Source organism: Squalius cephalus (assembly GCF_949319135.1).
Source record: "Squalius cephalus genome assembly, chromosome: 22".
In the NCBI taxonomy this organism is placed as follows: domain Eukaryota; kingdom Metazoa; phylum Chordata; class Actinopteri; order Cypriniformes; family Leuciscidae; genus Squalius; species Squalius cephalus.
The window spans coordinates 1,971,084-1,988,953 of record NC_137143.1 but is presented as its reverse complement, the minus strand read 5'-3'; the positions used below and the strand labels follow the sequence as shown (position 1 = coordinate 1,988,953).

General features: G+C 37.2%; 1 protein-coding gene across 2 annotated transcripts in view; it reads left to right on the top strand.

Moving 5' to 3' along the window:
• iars1 (isoleucyl-tRNA synthetase 1) overlaps positions 1–17,870 on the top strand; it is a 136,950-nt gene that overhangs the window by 28,757 nt on the left and 90,323 nt on the right. For both annotated transcript variants that reach the window (XM_079857204.1, XM_079857205.1), the window contains exons 11-15: positions 3,515–3,637; positions 9,998–10,089; positions 13,150–13,248; positions 15,770–15,896; positions 17,394–17,467. In XM_079857204.1, coding sequence (XP_079713330.1) covers positions 3,515–3,637; positions 9,998–10,089; positions 13,150–13,248; positions 15,770–15,896; positions 17,394–17,467 — 515 coding nt within the window. The remainder of the gene's footprint in view (positions 1–3,514; positions 3,638–9,997; positions 10,090–13,149; positions 13,249–15,769; positions 15,897–17,393; positions 17,468–17,870) is intronic.

Below are 17,870 nucleotides of genomic sequence, written 5' to 3'. Positions count from 1 at the left end.
TCAATCAAAAATCACAGCTAATCAGAAGAGTGTGTGGGCAGAGTCTCTGCAAGCGCACTGCACTCGCAACAAAATCAAGTCACAGCCAATCAGAAGAGTGTGTGGGCGGAGTCTCTGCAAGCGCACTGCAATCGCAACAAAATCAAGTCACAGCCAATCAGAAGAGCGTGTGGGCGGAGTCTCTCTGCAATAGTGTCTTTTTACGTTACATGTACTTATTATAGTAATAACAGTAAATTATACATAATTACGTGCAACTAACCCTCAACCAAACCCTAATCCTACCCTAACCCTATAGTAAGTACATGTAGTTAATTAATATTACTCAGCACTTAAATATATAATCACACTGTAACAATGACACCTTAAAATAAAGTGTGACCTAAATTACATCTAAAGTTCTCCACGTCATATTAATTTTTTTCTTTTCTTAAATCATCCATCAATGTGCAGTTGAAATTAGTGAATCATCATTCTCAACAGATCTGTGGAAAAAAAGTATTTTCATTTAAATTATTTCATATGTAAGCAGATCCAAGACGTCCTTGAACAGTTCCTATCAGGACAGCAGAAGAAAGTCTTGGGGTCGTTAGATAAACCTTGAAGCGCAGCTGAAGCGGTTTATTAAGAAGAGTGACAGGACGAAGCCTTTGCTGAGAAGCTCATCTCACGTCTGGCCCAAAGGCTTGAGAGCGACCGACGTGAACCCTGGTCCGTCGTCTTCTCAGTTCTCACAGCAGAACACTTGAAGGGAGAAAGACAAACAGATGATGCTAAAAATGGAGAAATCCTACAGGAAGAGCTATTGTTATGCACATGAGCTGAATGATTCATTACAGGAGAACAGCCAGAACGCACAGTAAAGGACACAGATATGTCCCGGAGCGCTCAGACGTCACTGTGCTGTAAATCTGTGTTTCCAAACCTTTCTCTGGCCACGGCACACCACTATATAAAAACTAGTGCTGTCAGTTAAACGCGTTATTAACGGCGTTAACGCAAACCCATTTAAACGGCGTAAATTTTTTTATCGCGAGATTAACGTTCTTTTTGGCCTAGCAAACTTTGTCGTTTTTTTCACATGCTGTTGCAACAACAAGTAACGTTAGTAAAACTACAACACCACACCGGATCTAGCTAGACCGGAAACAAAACAACAGTGCTGCCACACACACTTGTTTGGACTCGCGAGCCGGCCGAAGAGTAGTAGGCTAACGCTACGTTTTGAGTGGATGGCGAACGCGAGACGCAGAAATGGATGCCAATAAGTTTCTGAATGGAAAGTTTACTTTTAAAAATGGTTCCCTTGACAAGACCAAGATCTGTGTGTTTCGTCATTGTGAACTGAGTGATCATCGCAGCACGTCCAGTCTAAAACACCACTTGATGGCCAAGTATTCTCTGATGCGATTATTTGCTCCGAGTGAGAATGTCAGTGTGAAATTGAACACTACAGTATAAGCCGATGTTGTTTTCAATAAAAAAGGATCTGCACAAAGCAAGCCGATCCACTTTTCCATGTTGATAAGAGCATTAAAATGAGAAAAAAATAATGTGACAAAAAGAAATCAAGGGACGTTTAGAATAGATAAAAATGTGTGATTAATTGCGAGTTAACTATGACATTAATGCGATTAATCGCGATTAAATATTTTAATCGTTTTACAGCACTAATAAAAACATAACGGCAACACTTTACAATAAGGTTCATTAGTTAAAGGGATAGTTCGGCCAAAAATGATATTTAACCCATGATTTACTCACCCTCAAGCCGTTCGAGATGCATATGTCAATCATTTTTCAGACGAACACATTTTCAGTTATTTTAGAAAATGTCTTAGATCTTTCAGTGGTTATAATGTCAAGTTATGGGGTCCACCTCCTTCAAGTCCCAAAATGTGCATGCATCCTTCACAAAAGTAATCCATCCAGCTCCAGGGGGATAAACGAAGGCCTTCTGAGGGTAATCCGTGCGGTTTTGTCGTAAAAATATATTTAAAACTATAAATGAAAATAACTGGCTTCTGGCAACGGTCGACGCGCATTCACGGGAGATGGATGCCGACGTAGGACGTAGCGTTTGATTTAGCTGTACTTCGTTCTACGTCACAACGCTTACTACGCTACGTCCTACGTCATACACCGGCATCCATCTCCCGTGAATGCGCGTCGACCGTTGCCGGAAGCAAGATATTTTCGTTTATAAAGTTTTTTGTGTGTGTGGGGGGGTGTGGTTTGGGGAGGCGTGGCTAAGGGTGGCAGCGTGGTTGATGGGTGTGGGTGTGGTTTGGGGAGGCGTGGCTAAGGGTGGGGGCGTGGTTGAGGGGTGAATGCATCAAAAAATACTTGACAAATGCATTCACAACCTTGCAACTATGTTATTGTACTTTAATACATTAAGAAATACATCCTTTCCATTCAATGTTTGGCCCGCAACAATAGAATAATTATTTTTTTTTTTTTTAAATAGTTTAGCTTTTAACGCCTTTTACATGACACTATTTCTTTTCATGGCCATAGGTAAAAAAAAAAAAAAAAAATTCTACTACACTATTTCAGTAAAAAACTATTTCAATCCTCCTGATGTTCTCTTGTAGCCTTTACTTTCCTTTCCTTATGTGGGCTTCTAGGTCGCTAGCACCTTTATTTGGGAATTTTCTCTGTAAATCATCTGTGAATTTACATTTGGGCTTTTTTTTTTTTTTTTTACGCTGTTAGCTACTTACATCTTATCTCACACTTAACCGTAAACGGAAGCGTAGACTCGAGTCACGCTGCTAAAATTCTGTGAACAAAGTCCGCCTATATTTGTTTTGATCAATGTCCAATATTCTGACATTGACGAGCAGTGACAGACCAATGAGGCTGAGATGCACGCACGCACACACACACACACAGACCTCTGTTTTCTGACGTACTCTCTGCTTGGTGTCGCTGCGGTTTGAGGATCGCGCTGATTATAAGAAGACGGTGCGAAGCTGAAGCTGGTTTCATGTGTTTTGTGTGCAAAGGCAAGCGCCAGTCAATTTAAAGTACACGCTTAATGGTCCCAAGAAAAACAGTGAAAACCGGACATTTTCATTAATTTATAACCCCCCCCCCCCCCGGACGCCCCGGACAGTACGTAAAAAGTGGACATGTCCGGCAAAAGAGGACGTTTGGTCACCCTACATTTATGCATTTGGCAGACGCTTTTATCCAAAGCGACTTACATTGCATTTCAAGATACTCATTTACATTCTCATCAGTTCTTGCTTTCCCTGGGAATCGAACCCATGACCTTGGCATTGCAAGGGCCAGCGCTCTACTGTTTGAGCTCCAGGAACGCCTTTGAGCAGGATCGTATCATCGGGCTCATTTCTCTTGTGTGTCATATGACAGATGTTTGTTTTTCCCATTGCTAGCACAGTGCCAGTGTGTTCTGTCATTGATTCATGGGAAACACTTTCACTGTGCTCTTAGAATCTCAGAATCACAGGTTTTGCACTTCACAGAAAGTTTCCTCTGTCCACAGGATGATTACCGCGTCTGCATGGACTATAAGATCATCCAGAGAGACTCAGCTCCCATCTGCCCCGTGGACTCATCCGGTGTGTTCACCGCAGAGGTCACACACTTCGCTGGCCAGTACGTGAAGGTACGGATGCTGTCCGCATTTACACTGCAGGTCTTGATGCCCAATTCCAGTTTTTTGACTATATCCGATCTTTTTTGACAACCGTGCTTACATCTTCTTTTAAAAGTGACCCATATCTGATATATTTTATAACAATGATATCTATCATTTACACTACACTTGGTGAAACTAACAAAAGATAACATTATGATATCAAGAAATCAATTTCAATAGTACATGAGTTTAATTTATAGACATGGAATTCATAGAAACATTTTTAATGCAATAGTTATGTCCTTATATCTAAATAATTATAGTACAAATTCTTCAAGACAGTGATTATGTTCACAGATCCGCTATAAAACGGTCCTGTGGTAGAGCTTTTGTTAACCCTCTGGGGTCTGAGCTGTTTTCTGGGCCCTGGAGGTGTTCTGACATGCTCTGACATTTGTGGTTATTTCTGTTACTTGTGACATTTTCATGGCTAAAGTCTAATTACACTGTATTCAGCACAAACTCTGCTACAATAATATATCAGCAGCATGTATGTAAAAGTTTGTAGTTTTGAGATAATGACATTTATGCGTGGTTTGTGAAAAAAAAAAAAAAAATTCTCACTGAAATAAGGCCATGAAACCCATACTGATTATTTCTTCACAAGACTTTTGAAAATTGTATGACGTAGCCTAGAATATTTGCTCTAAAACTATGTGAAAATCACCCTGACTGCTCATTCAGAGAAGACAATATATTGATTTAAAATTTTTACGACGTGTTTTGTGTGAGAAAGCTTTATGCGGAGGTCATTAATATGTAAGCTTTTCACACCTGAGAAAGACAAAGACCCTCCTCTAACGGCCCTATTAGGAGCTATCAGGCCCTGTCATTCTGACCAACCTTGCACAAAGAATGAGGAGATTTAAAAAAGAATGGCTTTTAGATTGTTTGGATTTATTTACAACACAACATAATCCAAAGATACACAACAAATGACAAAAAAGCACTTATTGAAAACAATGATCCAAAGACAGACCTTTCTGCCATTCCTAAAAACATTGTACATACCTTTCATTTCCAAGGTGTTTGATTTTCACTTTACCATGTTCATGTACAGAGACTCATGTGAATGTTGAAGTCAGCAGGACTCAGTGGCATCTGGGCCCTGAAAGAAAAAAAAAAGTGAACATACTGATATCAAGAGAAAGGCCTGCACGATTTTTGGGAATAAATTTTAGATTTTTCTGGTTAAAATTGCTTTTTAAAATTCACAGAATACACACACACACACACACACACACACACACACACACACACACACACACACACACACACACACACACACACACACACACACACACACACACACACGCACACACAAATGTTTCCAACAATATATAATATAATGAACACCAGGTTTGTTGTGCCTTGTAGGCAAGGGCTATGCGCAGTGCCGCATAAAATAATAACAATAACCTATAGCAGCCTATAAATCTTCCAAAAGATTTCAGTAACAACTAAGCTAGAGAAAAATATATTGATTATCATGTTACTTCAAATATTTCCATTCGTTATGATGATATGAAATTAGATAATAGTAAAAACATGAAGCCGTTTGGTGCGTTTTGCTTTTCAAACGCGATCGCGATCCAAAATATGATACATTCAAACGCGATCGCGCTCAAATATAAAACATTATGGTTACCATATAGCCTACATATCTACGTTTGAGCAGATATCCACAAACACAGTAACAGTAAACACGGGTCTAAATATTTTAATATTCACCATATATCTAGCAACAGTTCAACTGCAATGTGAAATTTATGCAACAATAACAAACTAATATGTAAGAATTTCTTACCTTACATCTTTCTTGTCTTCAAATCGCGTTCTTCTTCTTCTGATGTAAATCCAACGTAAGCTCACGGCGCGTCTTTCAAACTCGACGAAAAGCAGAGACTTGTGAAGTGTTTTGGTGTTTTGTTTTTGAGGTAATGAGCGCGTTCGCGTTCCATGTGGAAATTTGCATGTGAATCTCTTTTGCGCGAGTGGGCGTGGTCAAATTAAAAATAATTAGGAAGCGTTTGAGAAGCTGGACATCTTGTTGGTTTTTATACAAATTACTTAAACAGAGAATATTTGTTTTCAGTTTGAATCCGATCATTTAAAAGTACACACTTAAATGTTTATAAAGGTATATGGCTCATAAATGTGTGACAAGTATTCGCTGAGTTTTGTTTCAGTTTATAGACGTGCTCAAGAAAAAAAAGTTCACCGCGACGGAGAGGCAGAACGCACAACCTGTTTATTTTCTTTATTTTACAAAAGCACAATGTTTTGATTTGATTGTAAGTGGACACATACAAAAGTAGAAATATCACAGATTCTTTTTTTATATTTCTTTTTTCTGTATGACCATAAATGACGGAGAAATTTAAGTTTATAGTGCTACTATGTGAAGAAAATCGAGCAAAACGCGCCGGCGCGTTTGCCGACCTCAGAGCGTTAAGCATGTCAGAGGTTCTGGGTTCGAATCTGCCCTCGTTTAGGTTATTTTTCCTCATTAAAACCAAATGTGTTCATCAGAGATTGTATATCAAGAGCAGGGACATATTTGTGTGCATTTTATTTTGTGATTTCACTGGATCTCCACATCGGGACTGAAGCATGAGCCGTCGAGCACTCAGGATGATTTCAAACGCGACACATTTCAGCGCCAGATCGCCTCTGATTTAACACAAACCAACGAAAATAATACTCTGCTAGTCAACTAGAGATGTTTTATTTGTTATAGATATATCTGTTCTGCGAAATGTTTCAAAAAGTCACTTTGACAGTGGAATATCTGATCTGTCCGCTTACATGGCAGGCGCACTGACAGGGTTCCCTGTATAATATACAGCTTTAGTTGAGAGAGATGTTTTCTTTGAGAAAACTTTGCATGTATTGAACCTAATTTAGATCCAAATTAATCGAATCGAATCGCAAGCTTGTAAATCGAAATTGAGCAGTGAAATTTTTGTCAATACCCAGCCCTTTAGTTAACTGTTCGTCTCTGAGTAACTCGGCGTTACTAAATGAACCTGCATTTTTGAACAAATTGGTTAAGTGTATGATTCAGTGATCCATTCATAAAGAGAGTCACTTGCTTAGTTTCTAGATTAATCTGTATTTTGAACAAATTGGTTAAGTGAATAATTCAATGATCCATTCATAAAGAGAGTCACTTGCTTAGTTTCTAAATGAATCTGTATTTTGAACAAATTGGTTAAGTGTATGATTCAGTGATCCATTCATAAAGAGAGTCACTTGCTTAGTTTCTAAATGAATCTGTATTTTGAACAAATTGGTTAAGTGTATGATTCAGTGATCCATTCATAAAGAGAGTCACTTGCTTAGTTTCTAGATTAATCTGTATTTTGAACAAATTGGTTAAGTGAATAATTCAATGATCCATTCATAAAGAGAGTCACTTGCTTGGTTTCTAAATGAATCTGCATTTTGAACAAATTGGTTGAGTGTATGATTCAGTGATCCATTCATAAAGAGAGTCACTTGCTTAGTTTCTAAATGAATCTGTATTTTGAACAAATTGGTTAAGTGAATGATTCAGTGATCCATTCATAAAGAGAGTCACTTGCTTAGTTTCTAGATTAATCTGTATTTTGAACAAATTGGTTAAGTGAATGATTCAGTGATCCATTCATAAAGAGTCACTTGCTTAGTTTCTAAATGAATCTGTATTTTGAACAAATTGGTTAAGTGAATGATTCAGTGATCCATTCATAAAGAGAGTCACTTGCTTAGTTTCTAGATTAATCTGTATTTTGAACAAATTGGTTAAGTGAATGATTCAGTGATCCATTCATAAAGAGTCACTTGCTTAGTTTCTAAATGAATCTGTATTTTGAACAAATTGGTTAAGTGAATGATTCAGTGATCCATTCATAAAGAGAGTCACTTGCTTAGTTTCTAAATGAATCTGTATTTTGAACAAATTGGTTAAGTGAATGATTCAGTGATCCATTCATAAAGAGAGTCACTTGCTTAGTTTCTAAATGAATCTGTATTTTGAACAAATTGGTTAAGTGTATGATTCAGTGATCCATTCATAAAGAGAGTCACTTGCTTAGTTTCTAAATGAATCTGTATTTTGAACAAATTGGTTAAGTGAATGATTCAGTGATCCATTCATAAAGAGAGTCACTTGCTTAGTTTCTAAATGAATCTGTATTTTGAACAAATCGGTTAAGTGAATGATTCAGTGATCCATTCATAAAGAGAGTCACTTGCTTAGTTTCTAAATGAATCTGTATTTTGAACAAATCGGTTAAGTGAATGATTCAGTGATCCATTCATAAAGAGAGTCACTTGCTTAGTTTCTAAATGAATCTGTATTTTGAACAAATTGGTTGAGTGTATGATTCAGTGATCCATTCAAAAAGAGTCACTTGCTTAGTTTCTAAATGAATCTGTATTTTGAACAAATTGATTGAGTGAATAATTCAATGATCCATTCAAAAAGAGAGTCATTTGCTTAGTTTCTAAATGAATCTGTATTTTGAACAAATTGATTGAGTGAATAATTCAATGATCCATTCAAAAAGAGAGTCACTTGCTTAGTTTCTAAATTAATCAGCATTTTTGAACATATGGAAGGCTCACTTTTCATAATCCAATCAACAAATCTTTGTTTCTTGGTCAATAGCCATTTCATATAGAAATGTATCAGTAATATAAAATGGTAAAGTGTGTTGCAGTGAAACTGGTCTCTGGCAGTGAAGTGTTCATCTGAGGAGACTTGAGCAGTCCAGCACTCACAGGAGCAGTTCAGCTCCACACTCTTTAAGGAAACTCCTAGTCTCCAGCGTGACGTTCAGCGGGTGTGTAGGTGTGATTGGGTGACAGAGGGACTATGATGTCAGCAGTTTAGCCCAGCGCCAGACGACTGACAGAGAAACTGAGCTCTGTTTCCCGAGAATAACTTTCCTCATAGTTCTGCTCTGTCATTTTGTATTTCGGCACTCATAGTCGGTTTCTCTTGCCTCATTACCGCGCTCACACATCCCAGCTGTGTCTTTGAATTAGAGCCGATAGAGACGCGCTCCCTGACAGTTTGGGAATATTGAATCAGAGTGCAAATTACTGGAGGGTTTGCTAATTTACACTTTTTAGCGTCTGAAACCTTATGTAGGTTATGCAAAACAATAGTTCACCCAGAAATAACGATGCATGTTCTGTTATCTTTGACTCCCTCATGCCATCCCAAACTAAGGTGCTGTCAACAGGGCTGAAATACCAAAATTTTTTCTTCCGAGTTTTTTAAAATTCACATTTTAAAAGCGTTATTTCAGTTAGAGGAAAATATCAGTGAACGGCACAATAGGATGCAACAAATAAATCTAAAGTAAAGTTTTGTTGTTTTATTAAAGTCCCCCTGTGGTGAAAATCAAGTTTTTAATGTTGTTTATGTGTCTAGGTGGTGTTTTTAATATGCTTTAAGACAAGCCATGTGTAAATTCATAAGTCGACAGCATTGCTGAGTATTTCCTCCTTAAAACTGCAGTGAACCAAAGACAGTCTCAAAAACACGCTTTGAAATCGCTGGTGTTTCTGACGTCACAAACTACCTTGTAACCAATCAGATCAACGTGTGATCGTCAACCAGTGAATCTCTGAGCTGAGTGAGTGAGTGGAGGCGGGGCTCATTTGCATATTCATAGAACCGTGAATACTAAATGAAGGCAAGGGTGTCGAGTTACATTCAAGATATTTTAAGGCATGAAGAATTTTTTAAGAAAAAAAAAAACTTTTAAATATGTAATTTTGGTGATCAAAGATGAGTTTTAAAATGAGACTTTAAACGAAATATCTCAGGATTTGTGCTTCTAATGTGTTTAAAAATTGTCATGGGAATTCAACGTGAAGCCTTCATTGAATCTGCCAGTTGGATGAAGACCGTTTGGCGATGATAAACGAGTTGTGAGTCTTGTAAACACTGGTGTGGTTTCATGTAATACCTCACAGGTTAAAGTTTTCTCCAGGAGGAATTCAGGTACCCTTCAAAAGGCCTCACAGGTTAAGAAAAGGTTCTTATAATCGATTATGCATGAGACAGGAAGCCAATTCAGCCACAAGGACACACTGGACATGTTTCCATTAAAGTGAATTAATATGACTTTTGTTGAAAGGCAGTCATTGAAACGTGCAGGAGATTCATGCATTTGTACAGCTGGCGTCTAGCCCTGCTGCAGATAAAGCCATAAAGCGAGGCCTGTATCTGCTGCCAGAGAAATCTTTATTCTTTAATTGTCACACTTTGTCTGGTTTTATCCACTGCATGCTTCAAGACTTTGTTCTGTCTGTCCTCAATGCTTTCAGGATGCAGACAAAAACATCATCAAGTGGCTGAAGGAGAACGGGCGTCTGGTGAACGCCGGCTCTGTCAAGCACAACTACCCTTTCTGCTGGAGGTTCGTGATTTCATTTACTCTGCTCACATTTAACATTATTCAGCACATTTTTGCAGGTGAAATCCAGTTATTTCCATTGAAATTGAGCAGTTTGTCAAAGAGCCAAGAATATTCATAATATACAGGAAACCTGGCATTGTATATTATGAATATCATTGGCTCTTTGACAAATTGTTTTTGCTCCTCTTTTGCAAGTCGCTTTGAATAAAAAACGTCTGTTAAATGCATGTTGCAATAAAAAAAAAAGTGCTGGGCAACGAATAATCGCATCCAAAATAAAAGTTTGTGTTTATATTTATTTATTTATTTAAGAAAAATGTGTTATTTATATATAATATAAATAAATAAATATATATATATATATATATATATATATACATACATACACACACACACACACACACACACACACACATACATGCATACAGTGTACACATGCAAATATTTCTTAAATATATACATGCATATGTGTGTATCTATATATACAAAATAATTATACACTGTAAACATGCATATATTATGTAAACACACACTTTTATTTTGGATGCGATTAATCATGATTAATCCTTGCCCAACACTAAAATAAATATATAATCACATAATAATAATCTGTGCTGTTTTCAGTTTATGAATAGACAAAGCTTCACTAAACATAATTTGCTTGCCAATAATCACCATAAGTTTTGAGTGTTGATATTTTTGGCAAGTCTCAGCTTTCAAATTCTGTCAGTTTTATAATGATATTCAAGCAATAAATATGGTTTTGCGCTCTTTAATGTGGCGTGACAGTTCAAGCGGCTCATGAACCGATCATCTCTTCCTGTTTACTACTAGTTACAGCACCAAATAAACATCAATGAACATCAGGAGGAATGTTGAAAGATACAGGGCAACTTAGTGAAATCAATCATGTCTCATGTAATCGATCAATCAGCGTTTCAACCGCAGAAAGAGGTCAATAAAACAGCTTGAGAACAATGTCACATAATGTCACATTTACCTCAGAAAAGCCATTCAGTGACCATAAACTCGATAGTTAGCTAGAAAAATAACTCGAGAGGAGCATTTTGATAAATATATGCACTATAATCGTTATATTATTACTTATCCTGTTCTTCAATATGTTTGAATAAATCGATCATGAAAATAGCTGCCATTTATTAAGTTATTATAACATTATTATACAAAATTCCTTAAATGTTTGTATACAATAGTAATGAACTGACCGACAGGGTTCCCTGTATAGTTTACATCATTTAGGAGAGATTTTTACCTTGAGAAAATTTGCCATGTAAGTGAATCGATATTGAATCGGATTTGAATTAAATTGAATCAAAAATACCTAGCCCTAGTGAAAAATAAAACATAGATCTGATTTTTTTAAATAGGTTTTCCTGTAATTTACTTTGTTAATCTATTAAGCACTATCAGCTGTTTGGTTCTGTTGACCAAATAAATCACTTAGCATAAATCCAGAGAACTTGACTATTGTCAAAGTTTTTTTCCTCATCGCCCAACCTGTGGCACCTCACAGTTCTGTGAGCTCTTCTGGACGGGGTAAAGCTAAATCGATAGCGTGGTCTATGGAGAGCATGGTGCTCAATACTGACCCTGCTTCTTCAGCACTTCACATGACCGTGAGTCTGCTGGCAGAGGTCACAGCCTCATTAACCCCGCTCAAGAAGGGAAAGTCATGCAACGCTTACGCCATCAATAAATCACTCTCATATTGACTCTTATGAGCTCTGCCCATCCCGTCACCGTATGGATATTGAAGGGGTTTGTCCGTGTAAATGCGCAGCAGATATTGGCGCTCGATCAGGAGGGATTCAGAATGCTAATGCTGAGTCTCACAGATGTCAAACATGTTTCTCATCTTTTATCTCTTGCCCCTTTCACACATACAGTCTTTACTGGTAAATTACCAGTAACAGATCATGTGTGAACAGGACCTTTTCAAATATGTCGAATGTCTTCAAATTGGAGTGATACCGAAACTAAAGTGCTTCTCGTCCGGGCGGATGAAGAGATTTGTCAACAACAGTTAGTGATACTGTCACGTATGATAAAATAACTAGACTTCTTCAGAAACAAGGCATAAACCTCTGGTTAAGGACGTCATCAGTTTACCGGTATTTTGGAACTGATGTGTGAATATGGTCTGTTACTGGTCAAGTCGGTCTGGGAATTTTACGATAATTTACCGGGATTGCTGTGTGAAAGGGGCTATAGACTGCTGTCAGAAAAACAACATAGCATGAAACCAGCAGGGAACAGAGTTTCACTTTAAGCTCATCATTCATTAAAGGTCAACCAACAAAAGATACGTTCATCTGGTCTTGGTTAGCTGGTTAACGTAATACAACCTCTAACTCGAGGAAAAAGCGAAATAGTTGATTAAAAACTGTTGATTGATCATTGCATTAATGGCCAGAATAGTCAAATATCTTTCTAGAAACTGTAAAATAAATCATTTTTCTAAATAATTTTTAGGTACAAGTAGAAAGTAGAGATGCATCACTGATATCTCAAATTGGTTTTGTCACTTTTTAAACCGTTCGGCTAGCGGTCAGACATGACTAATCCAAATTCAGTACTGTGTGCTAATCATAGTCATTGCTGCTCATGTCCCAAAATAGACACCAATGCCCTTTTAGTTATTAAATTAAGGACTGTGTACATTATTCCCCTTAGCTTTGAATAATTGACATAGTGATTAATTATTTATATGATATATAATATATGGTATTTTGTATTTTGGAACATACTCAAAGCAAAAGCAATTTATTATTCTATAATTATAATAAAAAACATATTTTGAATGGTTTAACTTTTAAAATGATTAATCGCATAGAGGTTTCTTCATTATCAGTGAAACACAGAATGTTTATGGAGAAAAATGACTGGAAAACTTTACTTCAAGAGCACTGTTTTGTAGGTTTCCCAAACAATTTTACCATGCCTTCCCATCTGCCATTGTTTGCAAGTCCTGCCATATGAAGCTGACACATTTATTGCATCTTTAATTATTGGAAAAAAACCAAAAACATTATTTTGCAGGTCGGACACGCCGCTGATCTATAAAGCAGTGCCCAGCTGGTTTGTGAGGGTGGAACACATGGTGGAGAAACTTCTGGACAACAACAGCAAATGCTACTGGTACAGTGAATCTGGCTTCTATAGACCAGTATGTGACCCACATTTATAATGCATGATTGGAGAAACTCTCTTTAAAGTTCATTGAAGTTCAGTTGCTGTTTCCTCATACTTTTTAACAGTATTCAGTCTCTTGATGACGTGTGATATGGTGCTTTGCGAGAACTGCATAGCAAGTGCTTGTCTTTTTCTGAGATGCAGTTTCAAACTTATTTGAGTTAGTTTTGTGTGACTCATTGTTAAATTCCTTGAAGCATTTTTTTTTCTCATTTTCTAAAAAAAAGGTACCTTTTCAAACTCATCCTTTGATCTCATTGAATTTGTCCAGGTTCCCTCTACAGTCCATCATGGCTTTTCAAAGAGTTTTTGTCCGTCAGATCTTTTGTCAGAAAGGATCCACGTTGACTAATTAGCCTGTTTCTCCTGAATACAAAGTTCAGTCTGCATGAAACTTGGTACACTTTCAAAAGAGGATGTTTTGAGGATATGCACCAATTTTCATCCAATTCTACCTATATTTGGCACTGTGACTGAAATATATTCAAACTCAGCAACTGTTTGGTGAAGATAATGGAAATTTGCCACATGCACATGACAGCTGTGTTCTGCTGCGGTCATTCACTCTTATTTTACACTGTTTCTCGGACCCTGGTAATTGCCACCCGCAACTATATTTGAAAGTAAAAGTGTCATCTTTAATGCATGCGCATAATCTACAGCCTCCTGCGTGAAACAATAACTAGAGCTGCTCAGTGCTCTACAGAGACGCGGTGGTGTAACTGATATTTGGGCCAAAGCTCAGGTGTTTGGCAGTATATGTGTGTATCAGAGCCGACCTGCTGTAATGTGTATATCACACCACTCCTGAGTCTCTGTGCTGCAGATGAAATGCAGAAAAGGCTATAATGGCAGAAGATTTCAGCAAGGTGCTTTGGGTTTATGTGGTTTAGTGCGCACACAGCATAATAAAATCACATTATTCTGCATGATTTAGATGGTTGAACTGTTCTGTATCCAGATCTGAGATTTGTGATGGGTCGCTGCGATGCTGTATGTCAGTGACTCTCTCTCTCTCTCTCTCTCAAATACTTACAAGAAATAACAAGAAAAATAATTAAGACAAAAAAATTTTGTACTAAAAAAAAACACCTTTGTCTATTTCTACATTCAGACATGTTAAGATGTCTTTTAACATGTTGGTATAAAAAAGTATGTTTAATGAAATAATGGGTGAAATATTCAACAAATAGTTCAACATACACACTCTCTCTCTCTCTCTCTCTCTCTCTCTCTCTCTTTCTCTTTCTCTTTCTCTTTCTGTAGATTGTGTAATTGTACTTTTCAGTTTAATGTTGTTGTCTTATGTTTAAGATTGTGGAAAAAGCACATCTTTATTAGAGCTGAAACAACATGAGGGTAACAGAAGAATGACACAATTTTCATTTTAGTGAACTATTTGTTGAATATTTCACCCATTATTTCATTAAACATGCCTTTTTTTTTGCATCAGTCCCAAGAAGCCATACAGACTGAAGTTCGTTAGCACACATGTCCTGATTCGACCGCAGTTGCAGCATGTTAACAGTCTAACGCACATTTCTTCTGTTGGCTTATTAACGAGTCCTGCACATCCAGCCCATCACAGTGTCCTTAAATTCTACATTTAGTTCATAGATGAGAGAGCATAGGAGAAGAGAAAAATCATTAAATTGATAAATTGGGTGTTGAGATGGAGCTTAAATAGAAATGCCTCTTCCCGATGAGAATTGATGAAGTCAGTGGTGTCCTGATGAAAGCTTTCTCTCTGTGCCGTGTCTTGAAGAAGGGCAGCAGGACGATGCCCAAGAGGACATTTAACCTTCCTTTACTAAGGGATGGATTATTTTAAGTTGTTAGTTTTGTTTTTCTTTTCCAAGAAGAAAGAGGATAATAATAATCAGTGAGCACTAACCCTTTACACAGAAATTAGTTTTGCGTATTTTTCTGAATACGGCCCAATGCGTAAAAGCTTTAATGTAGTCAATCATAAAATTCTCACTAACAGAACTGCAAGGTTTTTTATGGATGGTTTTAAATCCTACTTGTTAAAATAGACATTTTGTTGCTGTAGGTAATCAATCCTCAAAACAAATGGCCATTTCTTGTGGAGTCCCACAGGGTTCGGTTTTAGGACCACTGTTGTTGTTGTTTTATGTTACCTTAACAATGATAATTTGTATAGCTAAGCAGATAAAGCACATCTATGTCTATTCTGTCTGTAGATCAGAACTACTTGTATGCTGAGCAACTTGTATTAAAGCCATAACAAATGTAAATATGAGTCTAAACATTGAACTTACCAGCCTGTAGTTTAAAGCATGAACTGTAAGACTGTCTTCGAGCACCAGATTATAACGCAAAAGAGAACTTAATTTGGTTTTTGTGCTCTTAACACTGAATGTTGCTGTGAAAGGACTTTTTTTGGGACGTTTCTACATCGGCCTATGTGAAGTTAATGGCGGTGTCTTTCTCTCTTTGTTTCCAGGGTACCTGAGTTTGTCAGAGAGAAGCGTTTTGGAAACTGGCTGAGAGACGCACGAGACTGGGCCATCTCTCGAAACCGTTACTGGGGAACACCCATCCCTCTGTGGGTCAGTGACGACTATGAAGAGGTCAGTGGTGGATCCATGAGCACCTTAAAAAGCTTAATTTTTCAGACTTCGAGTGATATTTCATGCCATTTGCTCGAAAATGGCAGCTGAAAACTCTAAATGTTTAATGCAAGAAAAAAATGACAGTAAAAATCTAGTTAAAACTAATCAAGGCATGTTTTCCACACTGTTTTTAAATTAACACAAGGCAGGGTTATTATTGTTAATTAAAACAAACTATTAAAATAATTTCTGTTATTTGAAGTATTATAATAAAAAAATATATATTTGTTGAAAAACTTAATCTAAGCAAAATTTAGAAATGTTGCTTTGACAATAAACTGAAATAAGTTTGTTGAAGCACTAAAATTATTAATTGGAAAGAAATAACCTAAAACTGAAATAAAAATTAATTAAACACACACACACACACACACATGCATAGTAATAAACCGCAGTATTGACACAGATGTTTTTATTAAACAATTTAATTTATGTGAAGATTTGAATGATCATGGAAATGAAGCACAAGGATTGTGAATCTTGTCTTTCAAAAAGCAAATTAAAAGCACAAAATATCATCTTGAGTTGTAAGAAAGAGTTGAACAAGACCATCTTTATAGTCACAATGTCACTTACGGTAATTTGATATCAAGAGCAAAATCATTGTGAATATTCCTCCAGTGCTAATTCCCGTTAGCTGTATTTGGTAAAGCTGTGAAGTTTGAGAGCGTACGCTGTTGATTAGCCATCAACTGTGTTTGCCTCCTTCATTTGAATCTTCTTAGAAGCATGATCATCTTAAACATTGGTAATGGTCTTTAAGTGCTCTGATTAGCGTGTTTTTCTTAAAAGCTCAACTTGTGGAAAGTCAGAATAAGGTTGTTGGCGTCTCTGCCTGCTGAAACGAGCTATTTGAAAAGAAGGACAGCGACCTGCTTCCTGAAAATAGCATAATGAGTTGTTTCCGCGAGCGAGTCTCTGGAGTGCCACGGACTCCCCGAACGCATCGGATCGGGCCAGAAAAGCTCCGCTCTCTTGCTCTCCGCGAGGCCGTATCTGGGCCACACTACTGAGACCAGCGGAAACCGGGACAGCGGTCCAACATCGGCTCTCACTTTCAGTAACACACTTTATGGTAAACTTCACTGCCCACCTGGTGAAAATCAAGGTTGTCCTGGTTTTTGACTGGTGTTAAAGGTACAATATGTAGGAATTTTCTATCAAAATATCTAAAAACCACTTGCACAGTGTTATATATTTCTTTCAATTGTGTACTTGCATTATCTAAATGTTTCCAAAAATTTGTAAATCCAAAGAAATTCACAATTTTTAATAGTGCCCTGTCGCCTGTCAATGACGTAATATCCGCGTTATCCCTGGTTTCCGCTTGCACTGCCATAGTAACCATGGCGACAGATGTGGGCAACTGCGTTACGTCCAGCGGCACGCTGTTGTTGCGATTCTAATTGTTTGATTGACAGCACTAAATAATAATAATATATGCATGCTGTTTAGGTGGTGTGTGTGGGATCCATGGCTGAGCTGGAGGAACTGACAGGAACTAAAGTGTCTGATCTTCACAGGGAGAGGTGAGACTAATGATTCAGACATTAGATATCATTTTTGATATTTCTTTACTAGTGTGTGCAGGACACTATAGTTCATTTATGTAAGTGAGGAGAGCAAAATACAGTAAACTGTGACATATTATACCCAAAAAGTCTTCATACAGTGACTACCAGTGACATTTGGGACCAAAAATGATTCGGACCTGATCATTTTTAGCTGAAGTGTGTTTTCTTTAATTGCTAATGCTCTTTTTACACACAGACTGAACAAAATGAAGCATTGCTTGGTGATTGGTTGAGCTAAACTGGTATTATCTAATTGTGTAGTTAAATTTAACAGCTGACAGATATTCAACATAATTCATGTGTGAGACAGTCTAACAGAAGGACGGACAAAACCAGTCAAATATCAACTGAGTTCTGC